The sequence below is a fragment of the Dermacentor silvarum genome, chromosome 6, assembly GCF_013339745.2.
Source record: "Dermacentor silvarum isolate Dsil-2018 chromosome 6, BIME_Dsil_1.4, whole genome shotgun sequence".
Taxonomy (NCBI): domain Eukaryota; kingdom Metazoa; phylum Arthropoda; class Arachnida; order Ixodida; family Ixodidae; genus Dermacentor; species Dermacentor silvarum.
The window spans coordinates 132,129,900-132,150,890 of record NC_051159.1 but is presented as its reverse complement, the minus strand read 5'-3'; the positions used below and the strand labels follow the sequence as shown (position 1 = coordinate 132,150,890).

Genomic DNA, 20,991 nt, shown 5'->3' with positions numbered 1-20,991 from the left:
GGCGTGTGTGCCAGAAATAAGAAATAAAGGCACCAACGCTTATACTTCTGTAAGGTCTTACTCTCTCGCGAAACTCGCGTCGTTTACCAATCAACCGCGAAGGCCGGCCATCGTGCAAGAACACAAAAGGGGGAGCCAAACCAAAAAAAGACGCCGTGGTGCAACAGCACCACGACAGATGTCGTTTCGTTCCCAGCCGGTGCCTCGGTCGCACGCAACTCTCCGTTTGTGTCTTTCTGTGCGCGCGTGCGACATGACGACAAAGTCCTTTCCTCCCCGTTACAACTCACCCCCCCCCCCCCTCCCTCTTCGTCAAACCCTGGCTGCGCCCGCCCTCCCGCCCCCTCAGAGATCCCCTCGCCCTCCCGTTTAGTGGTGCCGTGGGCAAGTGACGACGTGATGCCCACAGCCAGCGGGCAGAACGCGGAGTGTTGTTGCTCTGGTGGTGGCGTCCCGCTTGTGCTGACAGCTTCTCGCGCCCAGGATTTGAGCGATTCGAGCCCCAAGACCGATCGCCCCTAAAGTCATGTGGAAGCGGGGAAAGCTAGCCTTCCTCCTCCTGCTCCTACAGGTATTTTGTCCCGCAAACCACCTTTGGCGCGTATACTGTTGCTGCGGTAGCGCGAATGTGCTGAATGAATTGAGCTGGTCGATACATATCAATCATTTCCTTGCCTACAATCTATAGCTTCGTTTCACTTAAGTGCGAAGATTATTTGCTGATCAGGACTACATTATTGAACGCTGCACCGTGTTTACCGTTAAGTCCGACGCGCCAGGCTCCTGCGGCAATGAAGAAGGCAAAGTTTTCTTTCTACTTTTAATGTGCACAGCTAATATTTACCTGTTGGTCGTCCTTTAAATATGCTCGTGCATATCTCATTCAGCCACTAATTTTCTTTCATTTCATTTATTTCCTCCTGAAGGGGCCAGAGACTTTACATAAGGGGGTACATAGAGACATGTAAACATCAGGTAAATACAGAACAGGAAATCTGACAGGAATATCCGGTAACAGCGTTTATGACAATAAAGAAATGCATAACAATTTTGAACAACAGTGAATTTACATTCAAGTTGAATGCAGAGGGTAAAACAGCAGGTAAAGGCAAACATCAGTGGCAAAAATAAAAGCACGGCGCTTCTCGAAAGGATAGAAAGGACATAAAAAAATAAACAACCTATTCAAGAATGTCGTATTGGACATGTTTATGAGGTATGCGTGATGTATCTGTTCAGTAGTGGGGCGTAGGAAGTTATGCGAAGTAACTGTATAGCTTATCGTAGAATTCTTGGGGTCAGTGCGTGAAACTATGTGATCGCAGGGGGAATTTCACAGCAACACTATATGGCTATGGTTAATGCGAGTGGATACTCTAGATTGTAATCTTAACAGCACATGACGTGATTCAAATGTAGTAAAAGGAGTGAAGCAGGCAGAGGCGCCAGATGTCACATTTCTGCGTGACCAAATAAGGCAAGCTGAGTGACGTAACGCTAACGTATGCCCAGTACTGAGAGGTGATGAAGCGAGTGGCTCAGTGCGGAATAGATTCCAGTTGTGCGGTTAGATAATCCTGTAATGGTTGACAAATTAACTAGGATGAACCATCGTCTCAAAGTTATGCAATCTAAGGTCACGGTCGAGGAGGCTCCATTGGAAGAAAACTTCGGGAAGGAGAATGATAAATTGTGCATTTTGTGGTGATCGTTCTTTAATTACTGAATATTTAAATCTCCAATAAGCGTACAAAGTTAGTCGTGTCGCGTTCTTATTTTACTTTTAATTAAAAAAAACTATCATTGGCTCAAGGCTGGATAAGCAAGTTAATTATTGTCTATAGAAACAAAAGAACTAGCTTGTTGTTCCGGCTTTGTGAATGTCATGCCAGTTACCTTTCGATGAGCTAATGAATTTAAGGGAATGTAGATGGCGCCTAGGACCGTATGGGCATCTTGCGCTGGAGTTTGAGGTATAGTAGCGGCGCCTGGTGGCGGCGAGAAAAATTATCTGGGTAGTACCAGCTTGGGTATACTATTGAGCCCTGGCTGTGGCGAAGCACGTTTCTAGCCCGAGTTTACGTCGATTCGCACTTTTTTCCGCCCTGTTGGGAATGCGAAAAGGCTCGTCGCTTGTCACAGACCACTCTGCGAGCTGTCCCTAGCCTAGTTTTACGAAAACGGACGCTCCGTATGCCGTGGGATGTAATGCTGCAAGCAGAAGGAATCGGCGACGCCGATCCGGAGAGACCTAGCTCAGCCTCGAAAAAGCGTCACCGTCGTTACTGCTGCGTCGTGAGCTGCCACGACCAAGAAGGCCTGAATCCCAACATCAGATTCTACCGTTTTCCTTCAAGGCCTAACGAAGCGGAGCGTCGGGCGCGCTGGATAATTTCACTACCCCACTACAAGCAGCACAGGTTTGAGAGTTAAATGTGCTCATCCTTGACCCCAAGCCAGCTCGTTAAGGCAGCGCAGCAAGGCACTATTGATTACAGCACATCGATGTTCGAGCGCTGTCACTCAAAGCTACATGAAGCGAGCAGCGCACGAGCTCGTGCTGCAGCGCTATTCGCACGTACGTTACTGCGAGCTCATATGCATTGCAACAGTTACTTATCAGTTGCTAAAGGGACAGATGGCCGCTACTACAGCGCAGGCATAACTACTTGTCTAGCGACATGCAGTCAACAAAGATTGCAGGAGGCCCGCTGTTTCGCAGCATGCTGAAAGACCGCTGCTATCGCGGCGCGTATACGATCGTGCGCTCGAGCAGTTCGTACATCGCGGCATGCTGAAAGACCGCTGCCGTCGCGGCGCGTACCGTCGTGTGCTCGAATAGTTCCGTACACATGATGTCGGCTTATCTCTGCCATTAATTCATTTATAGCGAGCATTTCCTCGCGTTTGTGCCCCTGAATCTAGCAGCGTGCAAACCTTACCTGAAGTTCAACTTCGTACGCGACTTGCTTCACTTGCGATTGCCACCGCGCGCTTAAACTTTGCCGCTTATTTCTTGAACAGCGTACACGTATTCGGCGTTGCATAATTTCTTGCCTTTACGCAACGTGCCACCCCTGAAAAAATCTTCGGCGCCCGATATTCGCTGCAGGCCGTGGTACAACACAACCGAAAGTGGCGGGTCCATATTGTAAACGTGCTTTCCGAAGCAGACGACCAAGCTTGGTACTACCCAGTTCAGGACAGAGGGCGCTCTTTAGCACCATTTTCGTAGCGCCCCCTGGGCAAAGCAGGAGCCCTATGGCCTCACTGAATGCAGCTGTACTTTATACATATGCGAATACAGGTGCAACAATAAAGAAAAAAGCGTGCAACTACAAAGGACGTTGTCCTTGAGTTTATAGCGACGCGCTCGTATAGTCATTTATGTTATGCAGGGTAGTTTTTAAAGCAGTGCATGGTTAGCCCGGTGGTAGCTGGAAAACGGTGAACAAGTGACCCTGATGTCGACTGGAATGCGCCTGTGGTCCTGCGTTTTAAGAGGTGAATGTTAATTATAACTGTTAGGGAGTTATTTTCTCCGCCTCTTGCAAAGAGCAATATACAAGTTTATAAAAGAGATATTCTCCGCAAGTTTCGCATGGCAGAAGATTTCCCGTTACTATGACAAAAATAGTACCACCCCTATCGAAAAAACCCATGTGCCCCATATAACTCCCATATCCAATAATCCGCTATGAAATATCTCGGATCCTATATAGAAACGCGTTTTTTCCATATGTCATATGCTGTTATTGGATATAGGTGTTATGGGGTGTTATAGGGAATTTTTTTATGTAGGTATAGAGTACGTTATCGTGTTCTTATATAGATATCGCCTCATCAGTATTTCAGTCCAACGTACCTTCAACATTTATTCTTATTTAAGGAGCGAAGAAGGGGAAGAGGTACGTCTGGAGGCATAATTCTAAACTTATCTAAATATGAATGTTTAATTGCGCATAAGGATATTTTTTTAAGCGGTCGTCCTATGTAGCCACCAAGTTCACCACGCACGATGCTCTGATGTTCTTGTAACATGCAGACAACTTCCGCAAATCGTCTGTTTATATGTAAATAAGCACGCAAAATAAAAAGAAACAGCGGGGAATATGCTTTCATGAAAAAGTCGTATCGCACGCCTGATGAGAATACTAGTTACGAGCGCAGCTGCTAAGGGCTTCCAAGTGTTCTCTTGCGTGCGCTGAAGGGACGCACTCTACGCCTTTCAATAGCAACATTATCTGTTTTAATGTGGCGTACGATTTCCGGACCAAGTAGAATACGAATGTATGAATAAAAAAACTGCATTAAAATATAATATATAAAGCGAATATTTTCTTAGTTCTAAACGAAGTGAAATATAAAAGTTGTCTGGAGACCTTTTGGTCATATTTATTTATATCGTTGAATACGTGGACTGCCGTTCGCATATGGACGTCCAGTCAACAGAGGCGCTCGTAAATGAGTAACAACTGAGTGGTGACCCTATCACCGTAACACAGGAATGGCACGTGACTATACGTATAGTGCTGCACCGAAGGAGCAGAAGTGTAATACTGCACAGTACCACACATCGTTTTCAGCGGATGCAAATTGTCCACATAATAAATCGTTTTGTCTAAATCGATAGAACAAGTTCGTTACCTGTCTAAAGGAAAGGCATTCCTTATCAGACGACAGGAAATTATTGAACCTATCCTCCATGCGATTGCTCACCAACTGGTGCCTCGTGCTGCAACCGCGCTTCCCATGCTGCAGAATAATTCGGAACTATATCACTCACTTGCACGTTTCTCTCTGTAGACTGCAATTAGTGTCGTTAACGCTTTATTCAACTAGTAACAAATATTCGACAGCTTCGAATAGTCAATTCTCGAATCGAATTGGAATAAAATAGCAAAGACATTCACTCGTAGTTGGAATTTCTAATGCTCGCAGGTCCCTACGTTTTTACTAAAGCCGCAAGAGGAAAGGGAAAACGTGCTCCTTAGGTTATTGCACTTTTGCGCCTTTGTTGATACCTTAAGACTGCCATTAAAAAATACTAGACAAATAAGGTGCAAATTGTGGGTGGGATACTTCACGTATAGGCTACACTCTCGGAGTCAACTGCATTATTTCTGACAAGGGGAATATCACAGCGTTATGGCAAGTGCGCGGATTCGTGATACGAGGTGGTGTTAGTTAATCACTGAGGATGGTGTGTAGAATGACTGCTTATTCCACTCTTCCTCATTCAAGAGTGAAGACACGCTGCTTTTGATTGTCCGGATGTGACGGGCAGTGACGAGGAAGTGCTACGAATGCTCAACACGCGGTCTTTTCCTTGCTCGTGCGCCGTCTGCAAACGCGTTCTAAGGTGTCAGCCGCCGGCTGGCAACACAGCCGAAAGATGAGCCTTCCGGCCCGGTGTAGAAAACGGATGCCGCGCGGTATACCAGACACCGGCGTTGTACTTGTATGAAGGAAGCACAGTATTGGTGGCCACTCTGCTGAACGACACTCCTCTAAAAGCACTGTAACGGTGGGCTTCAAGTTTGCCTGCGCCGCTCACAATGTGTTGTCGGCGGCTCTGCTACACCAAAACAGCGATAGCTGCATTGACTCATTACGCATCCGATAATCGTCGGCGTCCGTGTGCATGCGCTTGGACATCCGTGTGGGTGCCGGTGAAGTCTTACATCACAGGCTGCGGAGTCGACCCATCTGGACGTTCAAATCGTAGCAGTGAAAAGCGAAACACGATTGTACTATCATATGTACACAACTTGAAGTGGCACCTGGAGTGGCACCTGGAGTAACATGCCAAGCGTGGCGCTTTAGGATAAGCTCTCCATCTATTGTGAAAGTCTCGGTCTGTCTCTCTCTGCTAGGACGAGAACCATCGGTTTTTGCGGGCAGTGTGCACCATAAGTGTCAAAAACGACTAATCAGCCCACAGCCATTTAGATTCGATGGATGTGTGTGTTTGCTGTTTAGTCAATGCACGTGGTCTGTGAGGGATGCGGAGAGTTACCGTTAAGCGTCGATGAAGGCACGAGGCCCACACGCGGAAAAAGATCAGTACGTATCGAACAATCGTCATAGTCACACGATTGTCATTGGCTTCTACGACAAATGCCACTGCATTTCTCCGCAAAGTTCGGGAATTAATATCTCGAAACTAGTGTCCTCCTGAGAATTCGTTCCAAGTGGGAGATACGCCTTGCGAACTCCACGGCTAGAATTTGTAAATTGCAATATGGGCCGTAAGGTAATTGCTTAAAAACTAAATTAGTGAAATTTTGTTAATTGGTCTATTATGCAGTTAAATATTTTTTGTGCAAGTAATGCCCGCCTCTTCGAGTAGACCAGCTCAAGAACTATAACTGTGATATCTGCCACAGGCAACCTTTAAAATTTTTGAAAGTGTTCGCTGAAATGCCCTGCATATATATATATGCACGGCAGCCAACACATGACTTGCAAAGCGTGCAGAACAGCTTGTGGATGGCATTGGACAGCACGCGTTGTCTCAGTTGGTTGCGCCGCGAAAAACGTCCCTACAGAGTGTGAGGACGTGCGGCACATCTGTTTTTTGCTCTATACTCAGTTTTGTGCGAAATCTGGGTTCAGGTATTTCAACAGGGAGGCTGTTGAAAACAACACGCCAAAAATACGCGCGGCGCCAACGGCCTCAAAGCTCGTGCGTCACGAATATAGCTACAGGGTGTTTCACTTAACTTGTGCCAAACTTTTAAAATATGCAAATGCTACTTAGCTGAACAGAACCAAGGTAATGTTGTTTGACGTCGCTTGAATATATACTCAGATTATTTTTTGCATTCTGCCTAATTAGATAATTAGTCTTAATTAATCAAATTCTCAATTATTATAATTGGATAGCATACAGTCAATGTTGATAGTGGAATTAAACGCAGTTCAATCCAATTCTCGAGAATGGGTCGTTAATTATTTGCCAAAAATATCAATAACTATAGCCAAAACGTTCGTCCGAACGACTGTTCCGAGTGCTTGTGGACCATCATCCGCAAATGCCACATTGTGTTGTTGACTGTCTAATCGCTTGAGCCAATGAAAAGAAAGCGGCGCTTATGAGTACCACGCTTAAGAATTATCTGTGCGGATGTACGAAAGTAATCTGCTGGAAGAAAAAATATTCGGCGGTTTCGGCCGAAGTGTGTGTGTGTGTGTGTGTGTTTGTGTGTGTGTGTGTGTGTGTGTGTGTGTGTGTGTGTGTGTGTGTGTGTGTGTGTGTGTGTGTGTGTGTGTGTGTGTGTGTGTGTGTGTGTGTGTGTGTGTGTGTGTGTGTGTGTGTGTGTGTGTGTGTGTGTGTTTGCTTGCGTGTGTGTGTTTGCGTGCGTGCGTGTGTCACGCCAGCAGCGGAAGGCACGACCAAGGTATATGCAAACTGGTAACGTAGCCTCCATAGAAGTCCACATGTCAGGAAAATGGCGGCTCGTTGCAACCATCGCCATCTGCGTATCGGGGGGACAACTAACATCAAGCAAAAATAAAAAATAAAAAGTGACGTCACAACCTGAAACGCCAGTGACGTCAAGATCTTATGCTGTTTGGCTCGAATGTTTGAATTTCTTCAGCGTCCTGCATTTCGACCACTACGCCAGCAGCTATTTTTCCTTTGAGACTGATGCGAGCTTGCGACTCGCCTCAGCTGAAGCGTCAGCATGTCAAAAAACTATAGGAGTGGCGTGTGTCTTAATGTGATCATAATTAGGCTGTTATTGACGGCAATTGCTCCAGTAGGTTCCTCATGAAGGTGAGCGAATAGGATGGAAATAAATGACAGTGCCACAGAGGTTTCAAAACCAACTTCACTTTTATTCTTCTAGAATAATGCAACCAATATAATTGACCAAACAAAACTTGTTTCAGTGGATGGAAAGTACTATAGCCAGCACACAGTCATAATGTATAGCAACATATGCGAAACCTTTTCACAGAATCATTCGCAATTCTGTGCGACACCATGTATTCATATCCACCAGTTATCAGATAAGACAACATTGCCCCATATTATCATTTAGAAAACATTTGACTTACTAATTTTGCTTCCCGTCGAACACTCAAGAGCCTGTGTTACGGAGAGTGAACGAACATAGCGCGACGTTCTTTCGCGGAGCATTCCCCATTTATCTTCACGACGAGAGACAGCGCGTCGGATGCCGCAGCGTGAACTTGCACGATAACAAAAAGTTGCAGTGGCTTAGCTCGGCTATGCCAGGATATACGTAGCGTTAGCAAAGGTTCAGCTGATTATTCTTAGCTTTCCTGGTTGTCTCCTACGCTCAACCGCTAATTGCCAGGCAACTACTTCGGGATCCGATGAGTCAAGCTTCTCCGTTCTTCTGCGCTGTTGAGCAGCATTTGCGCTCTCCTTCTCCATGGCTATACCACACTGGCAAACGCCAGTCAGAAGCGCAGCGGCTCCAGCGCAGTGTCAGGCATCGACTGCACAGCGAGCGCGCGCCGGCGCCAGTGCGTCTACCACGGCTACGACGTCACTCCTCTGGAATGCGCAAACCGGTGGCGGTGAGTCGCGCGCGGCGGCGGCGGAGTGCGCGAGAGGTGCCGGCTCCGGTGGCTCCGGTGCGCAAGCCGTGTGACATCACTGATCCTTGCGCATGCGCAGCACGGCTCTTGATGTGCCGCGCGAAACGGGCTTGGCTAGGCCAGTGTAGCTAACGCTACAAAAACCTGTACTCACACCTTTCGCCAATGAACGCCGTGCGCTAGGCCACGCATACCTTCAAGTGAAGCGCACGCCACACTTTGAACAAACACTCAAGGAAAAAAAAGAAGAACTCGGATGAAATCGCCGCGTTTTAGTGAGCAACGCCATTCCGCACGACATAATGGCTGGTTTGCACAGTCTTGCCAAGTCTTGCGCCAGAATCGCTGGTTGGTAGGGGTCACGAAGAACGAACTAATAAATTGTGAAATAGAAACAAATTTAACATTTCTTGTTTTAGTACAGCAAAAAATTTTTGAAACGAAATATTTACTTGAATGACAGTATATCCGGATCAAAAAACTTCTATCATAATTTCTTTCACAGAGGTTTCCTAGCTTCAGTGTTTGTATTCAGTATTTTTTTAGGATATTGGTTTGTCTTGGAAACAGATATATCGCTTCTATCTATTTCTGCGGTTTATACGTGCCAAAACCGCGATATGAATATGCGGCACGTCGTAGTGAGGGACTCCGGATTAATTTTAACCAACTGGGTAGCTGACTGTAACCTGAGCCCCTTTAACGTGCAACTAAACCTAAGTACACGACGGTTCTTGCTCTCATCGAAATGCGGTCGCTGCAGTCGGGTTCGCACCCGGGACCTCGAGCTCAGCAGCTCAACGCCAAGAACAAAATGCCAACGTGCCCTATATCATTGTGCTCCACTATTTGCATCCCTGATGCCCCACCATGAAAGAAAAGAGGTAAGTTAAAAAAAAAGTCGCAGTTTCTCCCGAAAGGCGAAGTTTCGATTGCGATAGCAAATTAGTGGACAGCAATACGAAGAAAGGATAGTAGTATTATCGGCCGTATAAACTTGGAAACATAGACATACCAACTAAATTAACAAGCTAGGTGTCATGCGCGCACAAGCTAACATGAACGCATCTCACTGGATGACAGCGGAAAGTCGCTGTCAAAACGCTGGAGTGAGTAAGCGCCGCAGCAGCAGCGAGTGAATTTACCTTCGTGCCGCCGTTCGCATCAATGCGAACGAAGCCGCGAAAGCGGAGCGCAGGGCAGACCTGCGGCCGGGCGGGCGCACGCGCGTCTAGCTTAATCTAGCTCAAGGACAAGAATTATTCTATCTGCCACAGGCGATTTTTGAAATTCCATAAAACTTAACAATGATCGCCCTGTATATTACATGAAGGTCATTGTAATTACAGGGTAACCATACAAATGCGAGGGAAGACATATCAACTGATGAACCACCGCACTGCAAAATGAGCGGGGGGGAGGGGCGGGGGCACGGCAGACAACAATACACTGTCATTGACGATAGGCTGAAGGTTCACACATTATGAAAAATATGTGAACCACATGTGGTTTGCTCGGAAAAATAAATAATGAACATACGACATGGACGAAATTTTATGTACTACAAATCAATTATGATGTCTGATTAGGATACAGAAAGCTACATGGGACAGAATAAAAGCGCAAAGACAAATGAAAACCCAGAAGGACTGGAGGATTCAGGCAGCAAGGTGTTCGACCAGTCGACTGTGAAATGTGTCATGGTTGGATTGAGAAGCAACGTTATCCGGGAGAGTGTTCCATAGACGGATAGCACGAGGCAGAGCTTAAAAACTGAAAGCGTGAGCAGTGCCATCAATGCAGGTGTAGCTGAACTGATTGTGCAGTGAAGTCGAGGGTCTGACGAAATCTCGTCTGGTCGGGAAGAATCATGGCGAAAACAGGAAACAAACGCCGACCAAGGTGAAAATATTTTTTTTTTCTTAACTGACGTTTAGGCCCCCACACGGGAGCCTTGTTCACAATGAAATCATTGAAATCATTTCATTGTGAACAAGGCTCCCGTGTGGGGGCCGAAACGTCAGTTGAAGAAAAAAAAATGCCACCTTGGTCGGCGTATGTTTCCTGTTTTCGCCATGATTGTGCAGTCTTCGTGATGTCCAGGATGCTTGCTTCAGATTTGATATGAATATACCAGCTTTGTAAATGAATCGATGAAAAAATTATAAAAGGGCAATGTCATGGCGAGTATACTTAACGGTTGAAACAAAAGGTAAAGCTTTATTTTGGTTACACTGGAACGGTAAGTATGATGATGATGAAATAAACTTTAATTTTCGAGACAGTGTCCCGAGCGTTTGAGCTGTGGATCACTCTAGGTGCTATAAATGCTTGAAATGAAACTGCTTGCCCATTTTGATGCCCTCCAGAAGGTTGATAAGGTATTCTTGATGGGGAGACCATATAGAAGAGGCGTACTGAAGTTGAGGCGGAACGATAGTTAAATAAGCTAGTTTTCGGAGTTTGAAAAGGACATTTCTTAAGTTGCGGCGCAGGAACCTTAATGATCTGGAAGCATCAGCGCAGATAAAGGTGATATGATTAGTCCATGAAAGATTGGACGTAAGAAAAACTCCTAAGTATTTGTATTCCGGGGTTGAACAGCTTTGCTAGTGAAAGAAATTACGTTGCGGTTCAACACAGGAGATCCCGCCAACGGTGATTAAAACCTTGGGACCTCCTTCTGTATATGCACAACTACGTGTCATTTCTAAGGTATGTAATAACCTTGAATGGACTTGAATTGAAACATGTTCATGGACATGAGCCACATAGCACACCAGTCACTGATTCGTTCAAGACCATTCTAGAGTGCCACGGGGCCAGCGGTACTGTTAATCGCGCGGTAAACGATACAATCGTCGGCAGATAAGCGGAAGCAAGAATATATGTTATTCGGCAAGTCGTTGACGTAAATTGAAAAAAAAAGGAAGTGGTCTGAGTATAATTAATGTCTTGAGGCACACCAGAGACAACGTCAGAAAAAGGAGAAGAAAAGTTATCGACAACCGTGAACTGATGGCGATTAAAAAAAAATTTCGAAGCCATGGACAGGGTTAGCGAGTCTAGGTTCAGCGCAGATAGTTTAGATAACAGACGACAATGGGCTGGCTGCTGGATCGCGCTTGAGAAATCTAGAAAGCAGTAGTCAATTTGTTGCTTACTGTTCATATCGAAGTTCAAGTCTTACGTGAATTCTAGTAACTGGGTTTCGAAAGAAAATCCTTTCCTAAACCATGCTGTTTTGGGTAAAAAAAGAGATCACATTCAAGATCAAAGTAGATCTGAGGCGATAACGTGCTGGAGCATTTTGCAGCAAATACAGGGAGATCGAGCGGTAATTTTCACTTGAACATTTATTGCCGGTTTTAAAGACAGGTACTTTTTTCAACCTTCAGTCCGTAGAAGCATACCAGTTGTTAGTGATTGCTTGCGCCGAGAAGCACAACGACACGAATACAGGCAATCATCGAGGGTCATACCCTGCAGGGAAAGTAGATTATAGTCCCTTAGTAGTGACGTGCACTGCGCAAGGAAAGCAGGACCCCATTTCAATATCAGCTAATATCAGGTACTCACGGGAACCAAAAGAAATCACGCGACCGCATGTCCTTGTCGGTATAAACGTTCACTCACCAGGACAGATCCAACCCTTAAATTCAGTAACAGTATTCTAGATCGACTAGGCAAGCCTCGACCCCTAAACCGGGGAAGAAATTATCCCTTTTCAACGCGCTGATCTGGGAGGCTTCTTGAGGAGGTAGCGACGAATGAACAGACGAGTGTCGTCGAGCCTACACGGGATTTCCCGGGCAGTCACATTTGCTGTGCGCGCAAGTGAAAGCGAGTCGCTCAGCCTCTTCATTTCCGGCGATACCCTCCTGCGAAATCATCCATTGACCAACGAGAGATACCCCAGGATATGTAATTTTGCTCGAAGGCTCATTGATGGGCGATCAGCATAGTCTGCTAAGGGCAGCGCGGGAGTCTGTAAGGCTGACAACATTCGATGTAAACTCCTCTTGAATGCACTTCAGGGCAACATCAAAAGCAGAAAGTGTTGCATGAAGACTTCTATGCACTTGTAGCACACGCGATTGAATTGTGTTCGCTTTATTTCCGGTTGCTTCTCTAATATTTTTCACCCGTGCGTAGCGCTGCTCGTAAGCGATGATGCTTTTGGACAGCAGACACGCTGTTTTAGTTCCAGGTGTTAGGTTCAAGTGTGCATTTCCTCTTGGACGTCTTGTTTTTAAAGGGACACAAAAGAGAAAAATGATTTCTTCTGTATCAGTAGATTACCCTTCCACAATACCGAAAACACCGCTCTTACCGCGAGAAGCCGCTTGGTAAGCCAGAAAGAAACGAAAAACACAGAAGTTGAGTGACGACGCCACCTTGAAGTTCCCGCACCAGCTCACCATGACGTCATGGACATTGACAGCGTCTACTAGGCCTCAGTTAATTCCTTAGCGGTAAAGATTGCTTACATTGTGTTCTAAAGGAGCCCAAGACTGAATATGGCAAGTTTCGCGAACTTTTACTGAGCCAACATGGCCCAAATACAAAAAGAAAATTACTTTATGAGTCGTGACATCACACTGAAATGTTGACTTTGGTGCTCCCGCGCGAAATTAAAAAAAAATAACTTTGACCTTCATTTTCTCTTCTAATAATTGACCTATTGGAGTGTAATTAACGACAGCAGAGCTTTTGAAGAATACTTTATCAGTCTAAGTTGATTTATTGTTTTGCTTTAGTGTCCCTAAACTTTGCGGTGTAAGAGCCGCAAGAGCGCAGTCCGGTGTGCTTCTGTCGACCCTTGCACATGTCAATGATGCTTTGTGATTTCCGTGCTTTCTTTGTTCTAATAATTTAATTCTAATAATTTTACAATTTCCTTTTTTTTTTCGCTTATGCGCAGCGTTAATTATAAGCGATAAACCTCTGGGGTACTAGCCAGCCCTGAAGTGGCCAACTTTCTAATATTGCCATAAGGAATACACAGTTAACCGTTGAGCTGCTTTAACCTGTGTGCTCACACCACTGTCTTCAATTTCCGCATCTCGTTCGGTGCAGGTGTCCCTGATCATCGTGTACGCGCTGTGCGTGCAGTATGAGGTGGCAGCCGACGCCTCCAACGGCCTCAACAGCATGTCCGAAGCACTCGGGGGCAACGCGCCCAAGGATAATTCCATCGAGAAGTACTACTCCAGTGAGTGCGAACCCCCCCCCCCCTCCCCCCTTTCCACGCCTTCTGTCAACAGGGTGGACGAGAGTGAGAGAGACCGCTACCGCGATCGCCTTAACACCGCAACGCGGGCACCCGACAAATAGCGACGTCGTGACGAGATTACGGGAAAGAGCGCCGAGGAGCCGCGGAGGAGCCTCTTTGAGCGGCGGTGCTTCTTGGAGTTTCGGTCGGCCACACAGTTGCTGTGGCGTAGGGGCCCAATGTCACGGTTGGAGCAGCCGGGTGATGCAATGGTGGTAACTTGTTAAAGCGAGAGCAAAGAACCCTCCAAGACTTCATTGGCCATGGCCGTGGTGCTGCTAGATATATATATATATATATATATATATATATATATATTATATATATATATATCAGTGAAGCAAGGAAGCACAGGAGCCGGCACAGAAGTAGTTCAAAAAATAGAAGCACGTAGGAAAAACATAACAGGACTTTACTGACGTTTCGGCCGGGGTCCGGCCTTCATCAAGAGGACTCTTGATAATATACAACCATGTACTGTATAGCATAGGCATCAGCTAAACATCAGCCATATTGTTCCCCCTTTTCATCAAATTTGATTTCGGTGGCTCTCATAGTTACGTGAGTAGAGCTAAATTCTACGCCATTTCTTAAAACACACTTAAAACGCCCCTGAGCGCTTGCTTAAATCATTTGCTACAAAGGCCATAACTAATCCACGCAGTTTGAACTTCACCTATACACATCACCCGCGCAACCGCGTCCCCATTTCCATGAGATATAAACAAGGTGACCCGTTTAGCTCACCGAGGACAACGCGGGCGCCTCGTGTATAATGTGTGAAAACAGGCAGAAAACGGCTATATTCAGTAATTATTTGCAACAACCATACTTAACCAAGGGACGTTAAAGTTTCGCAACAGATTAAACTTAACATTACAACTAGCAGTAGAGCACTGCACGGGCCCGGGCCGGCCCGGGCCGTCCGAAGCGTTTGTCGGCGGGCTCGGGCCGGGCCCGGGCTTAAAGCCGCGGGCCCGGGCCGGGCTTGGGCTTGAAGCCACGGGCCAGGGCCACACTCGGGCCCGCTCATTGAAGGGCCTAAGTAGGCCTTCGAGCACACGCGACCGTTATGCATTGCATGGTTCAATGCATTCTGTGCCAAGCTGAAGTGACACGTGCAAGATGACTGTCATCATCATCATCAGCCTATATTTATGTCCACTGCAGGACGAAGTCCTCTCCCTGCGATCTCCAATTAACCCTGTCTTGCGCTAGATGATTCCAATTTGCGCCTGCGAATTTCCTAACTTCATCACCTCACCTAGTTTTCTGCCATCCTGGACTGCGCTTCCCTTCTCTTGGTATCCATTCTGTAGCTCTAATGGTCCATCGGTTATCCATCCTACGCATTACATGGCCTGCCCAGCTCCATTTTTTCCGCTTAATGTCAACTAGAATATCGGTTATCCCCGTTTGTTCTCAGATCCACACCACTCTCTTGACTGTATATCTTATCAGATGACTATATCTCATCAAAGAAAATAGTAAAACAGATGAAGTTGTCATTTTTAACAGCGGAGCTGTTTCAGCTGGGCCTAATCTGCTGAATCCAAAAATGTGGGCCGATCCTGGCAGCAGTGCAGAAAGGGTCCAAGCGCAATGGCACATACACCTGTGAACTAGCGAAGCTGAGCCTGGATAATTCTAGCTAAGAATGGTGGAGACTAATTGCCTATCGATAGGCAATTGATAGCCAATCAATAGCTAGTCTATAATTGATCAATAATCAATAAACTCCCGAAAATGCTGGGGATGATTTGTTAGTGCTTAGCCTAGCCAAAAAGCCAGGACTAGCTAGGTGCCCATCATCTCCGCTGTCTCTTTAGCATTGCGCTGCCAGTGCAAGCTACGCTAATTTTTTTTTCTTTTCCGCAAAAACGAACATTGTTTCCGCGTAAGGAAAAATAAATTGTACAAAGAACCACTCCTCAAACCATTTCCATGTTACCGCTTTTGCGATCGCACTATTACCAGTGTCGATACTATGGCATTATTTTAGCGCTAAGGCCAGTTACTTTTGTGCTTCAATGCATAAAACAGCGTTTTCCTCAAGAACTTAACTGGAACGCCCATGCATTTCGTCGGACACTTTGAAAATTAATATCTCGAAACTGGTTCAGTCCTGAGAATTCGTTCCAAGTGGATACGCCTTGCGAACTCGGCGGCTAGAATTCGTAGGTTGAAAGATGTGCCATAAAATAAATAATTAAAAAGGTAATTTGCGTAATTATGTTAGATATTAATTAGGCGTTTTGACCATTCATTAGGCCATCCATGTCAGAATTAGCTTGTAACTACAAAAAACAATTAGCCTCCTTAGAGCGTCGTCACAATAATGCGAACACAAGAAATCCTGAGATATGGTCAATTCCATACTTCAGAACTTTCTATAAGCATCAGTCGTTAATACATTACCTACCATTCACTTTGAACAGATACAAAAATGGCGATAATTTCAGTAAGAGAGAACTCAGCTGACACTTTGGTCGCTTGTAATGTATCTGATGTGATTATTATTCAGCCTTTGTGTATGGTTCTGAGTAGATAATGTAAATCCTGTTTCGTTTTCTGAGCAAATGTTGATCTTGTAAAATTCAGTCTCATGCTATGTTGTATAGCTGGTGTTGCGTTGTTTTGTATAACTAGTATTGTTATTGTAGTGTTGTTTAAAATGCATTCTGTTAAAACGTCTATGAGGAATTCCAGCGATAGCTGGAAATATGGGAATTATTGTGCATGTGTGCACACTGTTTGCTGCACTGTTGCCTTCTGGTCTTTTGGGTCACGTCAAGCTACATATGTAGCTTTTAGTCCAAAACGACCGTCCAGCATGTAAACTGGACAATAAATTGATTTGATTTGATTGATTTCGTCGGACACTTTGAAAATTATTATCTCGAAACTGGTGGAGTCCTGAGAATTCGTTCCAAGTGGATACGCCTTGCGAACTCGGCGGCTATAATTCGTAGATTGCAAGATGTGCCATAAAATAATTATTTAAAACCTTAATTAGCGTAATTATGTTAATTCTTCAATTAGGCGTTTTGATTTCTCGTGGAAGTAATGGCCGCCTCATCGAGTAGTTTAGATCAAGGATTATGACTGCGCTATCTGCCACAGGCAATCTTTAAAAATTTGGTTCAGCTAAAATGAAAACATCCTGTATATTTGCATGCTAAATGACATCATAGAACCATATCGTACAAATCAAGTTAAGTGCATGCGCACCACCAGAAAAAATAGTAGCACAGGCAATGGGCCGGATTACTGATGTTCCCGTGGGAGAAACAAAAATTTCGGCCTTTTATTGCTTATATACTGCAGCTGATTGAACCTCGAGAAGGTGAGGCTGATAGATACGGTACAATCTGTAAGTAAAAAAAAAAGAATTTTTTTTTCTTACAGACCGGGCCTGCTCATACACACGCGGGCCCTAGCTAAGCTTAGTAATGAACGCCCGGGCCCAGGTCGGGCCCGGGCTGGTCTCGGTCATGTACGCCCGGTTCCGGGCCGGGCTTGGGCTTTGTATTACGGGCCCGGGCTGGGCTCGGGCCTCGTAAAGCGGGCCCGGGCCGGGCTCGGGCCGACAATTAAATCAGGCCCGTGCAGTGCTCTACCTAGCAGTTCACCCTTGTCGGGTGAAATGCTAGGTCATTTCGGGACACTGGTGAACATAACGGATGACGGCTGTATAGGTATATACCGGGTGTTTCAGCGAACACCTTCAGTGTCCTTCTTTTTTTTTTTTTTTTTGATTGCCTGTGGCAGATAGCACAATTCTAGTCCATGAAGTGGTGTCCTCGAAGAGGCGGACATTACTTGCTCCAAAATTGAAATGCATAATCGGTTAATTAACAAAAATGGAATAATTAAATTTTTAACTAATTACCATATATATTGCACTTTACTAATTCTAGCCGTGGAGTTCGCAAGACGGATACACTTGGAACGAATTCTCAGGATGACACCGGTTTCCAGATACGAATTCCCGAATTTTGCGGAGAAATGCATTGGCGTTCCAGTCACTCTTGTACTTCGATACATAAAACGACGTTTTGTTAAGAAAGTAAGTGTAACGCCAACGCATTTTTACAAGTTTGACGGCGTATATCTCGTAAATGTTGTCATCCACACAATTATTTTCAAATGAATATGCCTTGCAGTCTCACCCGCTAGAACTTGTAAATTGCAATATGGACCATAAGGTAATTAGCTAAACACTTAATTAGTGAATATTTGTTAATTATTGGAATATGCTTATCAATTTTGTGCCAGTGACATCCGCCTCTTCGAGGAGACAGCTCATGGACTAGAATTGTGCTATCTGCCACAGGCAATTTAAAAAAAAATGTTTGAAAGGGTTCGCTGAAACACCCTGTATAACAATTTCGAGCACGTGCTAAATATTTAGACAGAAAAAGACTAATTTACTTACATACATATACATTTGCATGCCTATCTGACATATCTCCCCATTTTTACTAAATTTAATCTCAGTGGCTAATATAGTTCTCACAGGACAGTTGTATAAATTCTGCGCTGTCCATAAAACACACTCACAATGCTTCGAAGCAATTCAATGCGCAATGTACTGAAAAGGTTCACACATTATGAACTTCGCCTATACATTGCCCATAGCATGTCCCTTATTTGCACCAAATATAAACTAGTTGCCTCGTTTAATTCATTGAGGACACCGGGCAAACCTACACGAGCCTCGTATAACGAGAGATAATACATAAAATATAGAGAGAAAGTGAAAGTTCAGTAATTATTTACAACGCTCCTAATTAATCCAGAAACGGGAGCGTTACCACGCATCACCTTTAACACGTTCTCTTTTTCCACTGAATGTTGTCTCGATGTCACGTACAGTTGTCGCGGGACACTGGGAAGCATACTGTTCAACGGACGAATAATGTTTTCAAGCCCTTTCTTGATGATTTCCTGACAATGCTAGTAATTAGCTGGCGCTCTCCAAACTTAGTGACACATCACACATAAGATACCCCCCCTGCTTTCTTGAAATGGCAATTTTGCGGGATGCCCAGCAGCTTCTTTCGCGACATTGGCTAAGCTTCCTATGCGGTTCGTAAAATACGCTTCTAAACCTCTGTAATGCTTGCATAAGCAATTTGCTGCAAATACTTAATCTACCACAGTGCAAACTTTGTGTGCCTGTCACCCATAACATGGTTTACATGGTTTCATTCTCTTCGCATATACAATTGCTGCCGCTTTTGGTTCTCCCAGGGCAGCGGCAGAACTTTGCAAGCGTTTCATATGCCACCTCTAAACAGGCATGAAACGAGGGCTTAGTAATTTTATTTTGCCCCTACACACTTCAACATTTGCCCGCACTTTTCCGCTAATGTCCCCCTTCATTTCCTTCAATATAGTGGTGAATTACGTAGTCTTTTTGTTTTTTTCAGGGCACAATGAAAACGCGTATATAACGCTTCCGAACGCTTTTATAGTCGCACCAACAGCTTCACTGTAAAACACAACGTCTATAGCTTACATTAAGCGCATAAGAAATTAGCATGATGACATTGTTTCTTGCGCAGGCGACCTTATCACCGAGTTTCCAAGCGTTCTGCTCAGTCACCATCTTGCTTTCCCAGCAAAGTAGACCGCATCGTTTTTCACTTCACTGCAGTCCTTGCGAATATTTTTTTTTTTTTTTTTTTTGCCAGCTTCGTCAAAATTTGAACGAGATTTAAAGATAGCCGCCTGCCCGCATTGCTGTCTATTTAGTCGTCTACGGCGAGTATTGGAACGCAGCCAGAGCAACCGGTCATCGCCACTTAGGCTCAACCGGGAAGATAAGCGTTGTTTCTTGAACCCCGAGCCGGTGTCAGTGTCGGCGCGTTCAGTGCAAGCCGACCAGCTCGCGAGAACGCGGTTCGAGGGGCGCGAGGTTCTATACGGAGGCGCCTCGCGGGACATCTGTCAACGACATCGAGCCCGTCACCGAGGCGTCCGTTTCCTCCAGCCTGCACGACCAAAATACTCGACCCGTGAGACTGCGCGACAACGGTGCTTCGTACCAGGAAGTCGATCGGCTGAGGCGGACGCAAAGAGCTTTTCTTGGAAGAGTTCTTTGGTACAAGCGGATAGCAACTGCACGCTGGTGTTTACTGAAAAAAAAATAAAACATCCAAAGTTGTTTTATGAAGGGCATCTGGTTTTTATGTATTTTTTTCATTTAAAATACTACATGACACGAAAGTTATCGAGAAACAGAAAGCCCATCGGAGTCAAAGTCGCTCGAAATAATAATAGACCTCCATTGAAAGAGAGGCGGTTAGGTTGGTTGGGGAGACTGTCTCTCCGGCTAGCAACTATGCGCAGGCATGAGGGGAATAGAAATAAACAGGGAAATCCAGGTGATCACGAAGGTGAGTTCAAAGAGCTATGTACGCGTGCTATGTAATTATGGTAACTATGCAACCGTTTACGCCGTCTGTGCATTCTCGCTCGTAGCAGACATCTAGGGTCGGGAAATGGAAGCGGTTCTAAAGCCAAGAGTCAAGGTCAACATTGCAGGAAAATGCCAGAAGCGTGCTCCTCTTCAACGCCGGGCACTCGAACGCTAGGCTTTCAGAACCTGCTGGTCGAAATTCCACAGTGCTGTTGATGAGGCCGGCAGGTTTATTCGAGTATACTGTGAATGTTTATTCACCCCAACTGCGATCGTGTGTGCGTGCGTGCGTACGTGCTTTCTCCACTTGAAAGGCGCCATCCATTTTAGTCATACAGGAGGAACTATAATTTTGTGCGAAAGAATGCCCGCTCTAAATTTCTGTAGAGCAACGTAAACTGGTTTGGGTAGCACTAGGGCGCCTACATGCAACGGCGTTGCATGTAGGCTCCCTAGGTAGCACAAACAAATGCTGCCATCTACTGACACCAGTCTCAGTTATAGCCGTGCTCTGTGACTTTCCCATTCATTGACTGGAGGTCTATTTGCTGCACCGCTGGTTAGCCACAAAATAAATAAATAAAGGAAGTGTGTTTATACACAACACTTAATTGTTCTGCATGCGCACACTTTTATACAAAAGCAAGTATCCACAGGTGTTAACAGGCTGCTCTCATTTTTCTGTGGCTAGTAGTCCTTACCCAGATATTGT

General features: G+C 45.3%; 1 protein-coding gene across 1 annotated transcript in view; it reads left to right on the top strand.

Annotated features, from left to right (window-relative positions):
- Positions 1-396: 396 nt before the first annotated feature.
- LOC119456020 (ammonium transporter Rh type A) overlaps positions 397-20,991 on the top strand; it is a 61,003-nt gene continuing 40,408 nt past the window's right edge. Inside the window, exons 1-2 of the mRNA XM_037717612.2 lie at positions 397-571; positions 13,657-13,792. Coding sequence (XP_037573540.1) covers positions 527-571; positions 13,657-13,792 — 181 coding nt within the window. The 5' untranslated portion in view covers positions 397-526. The remainder of the gene's footprint in view (positions 572-13,656; positions 13,793-20,991) is intronic.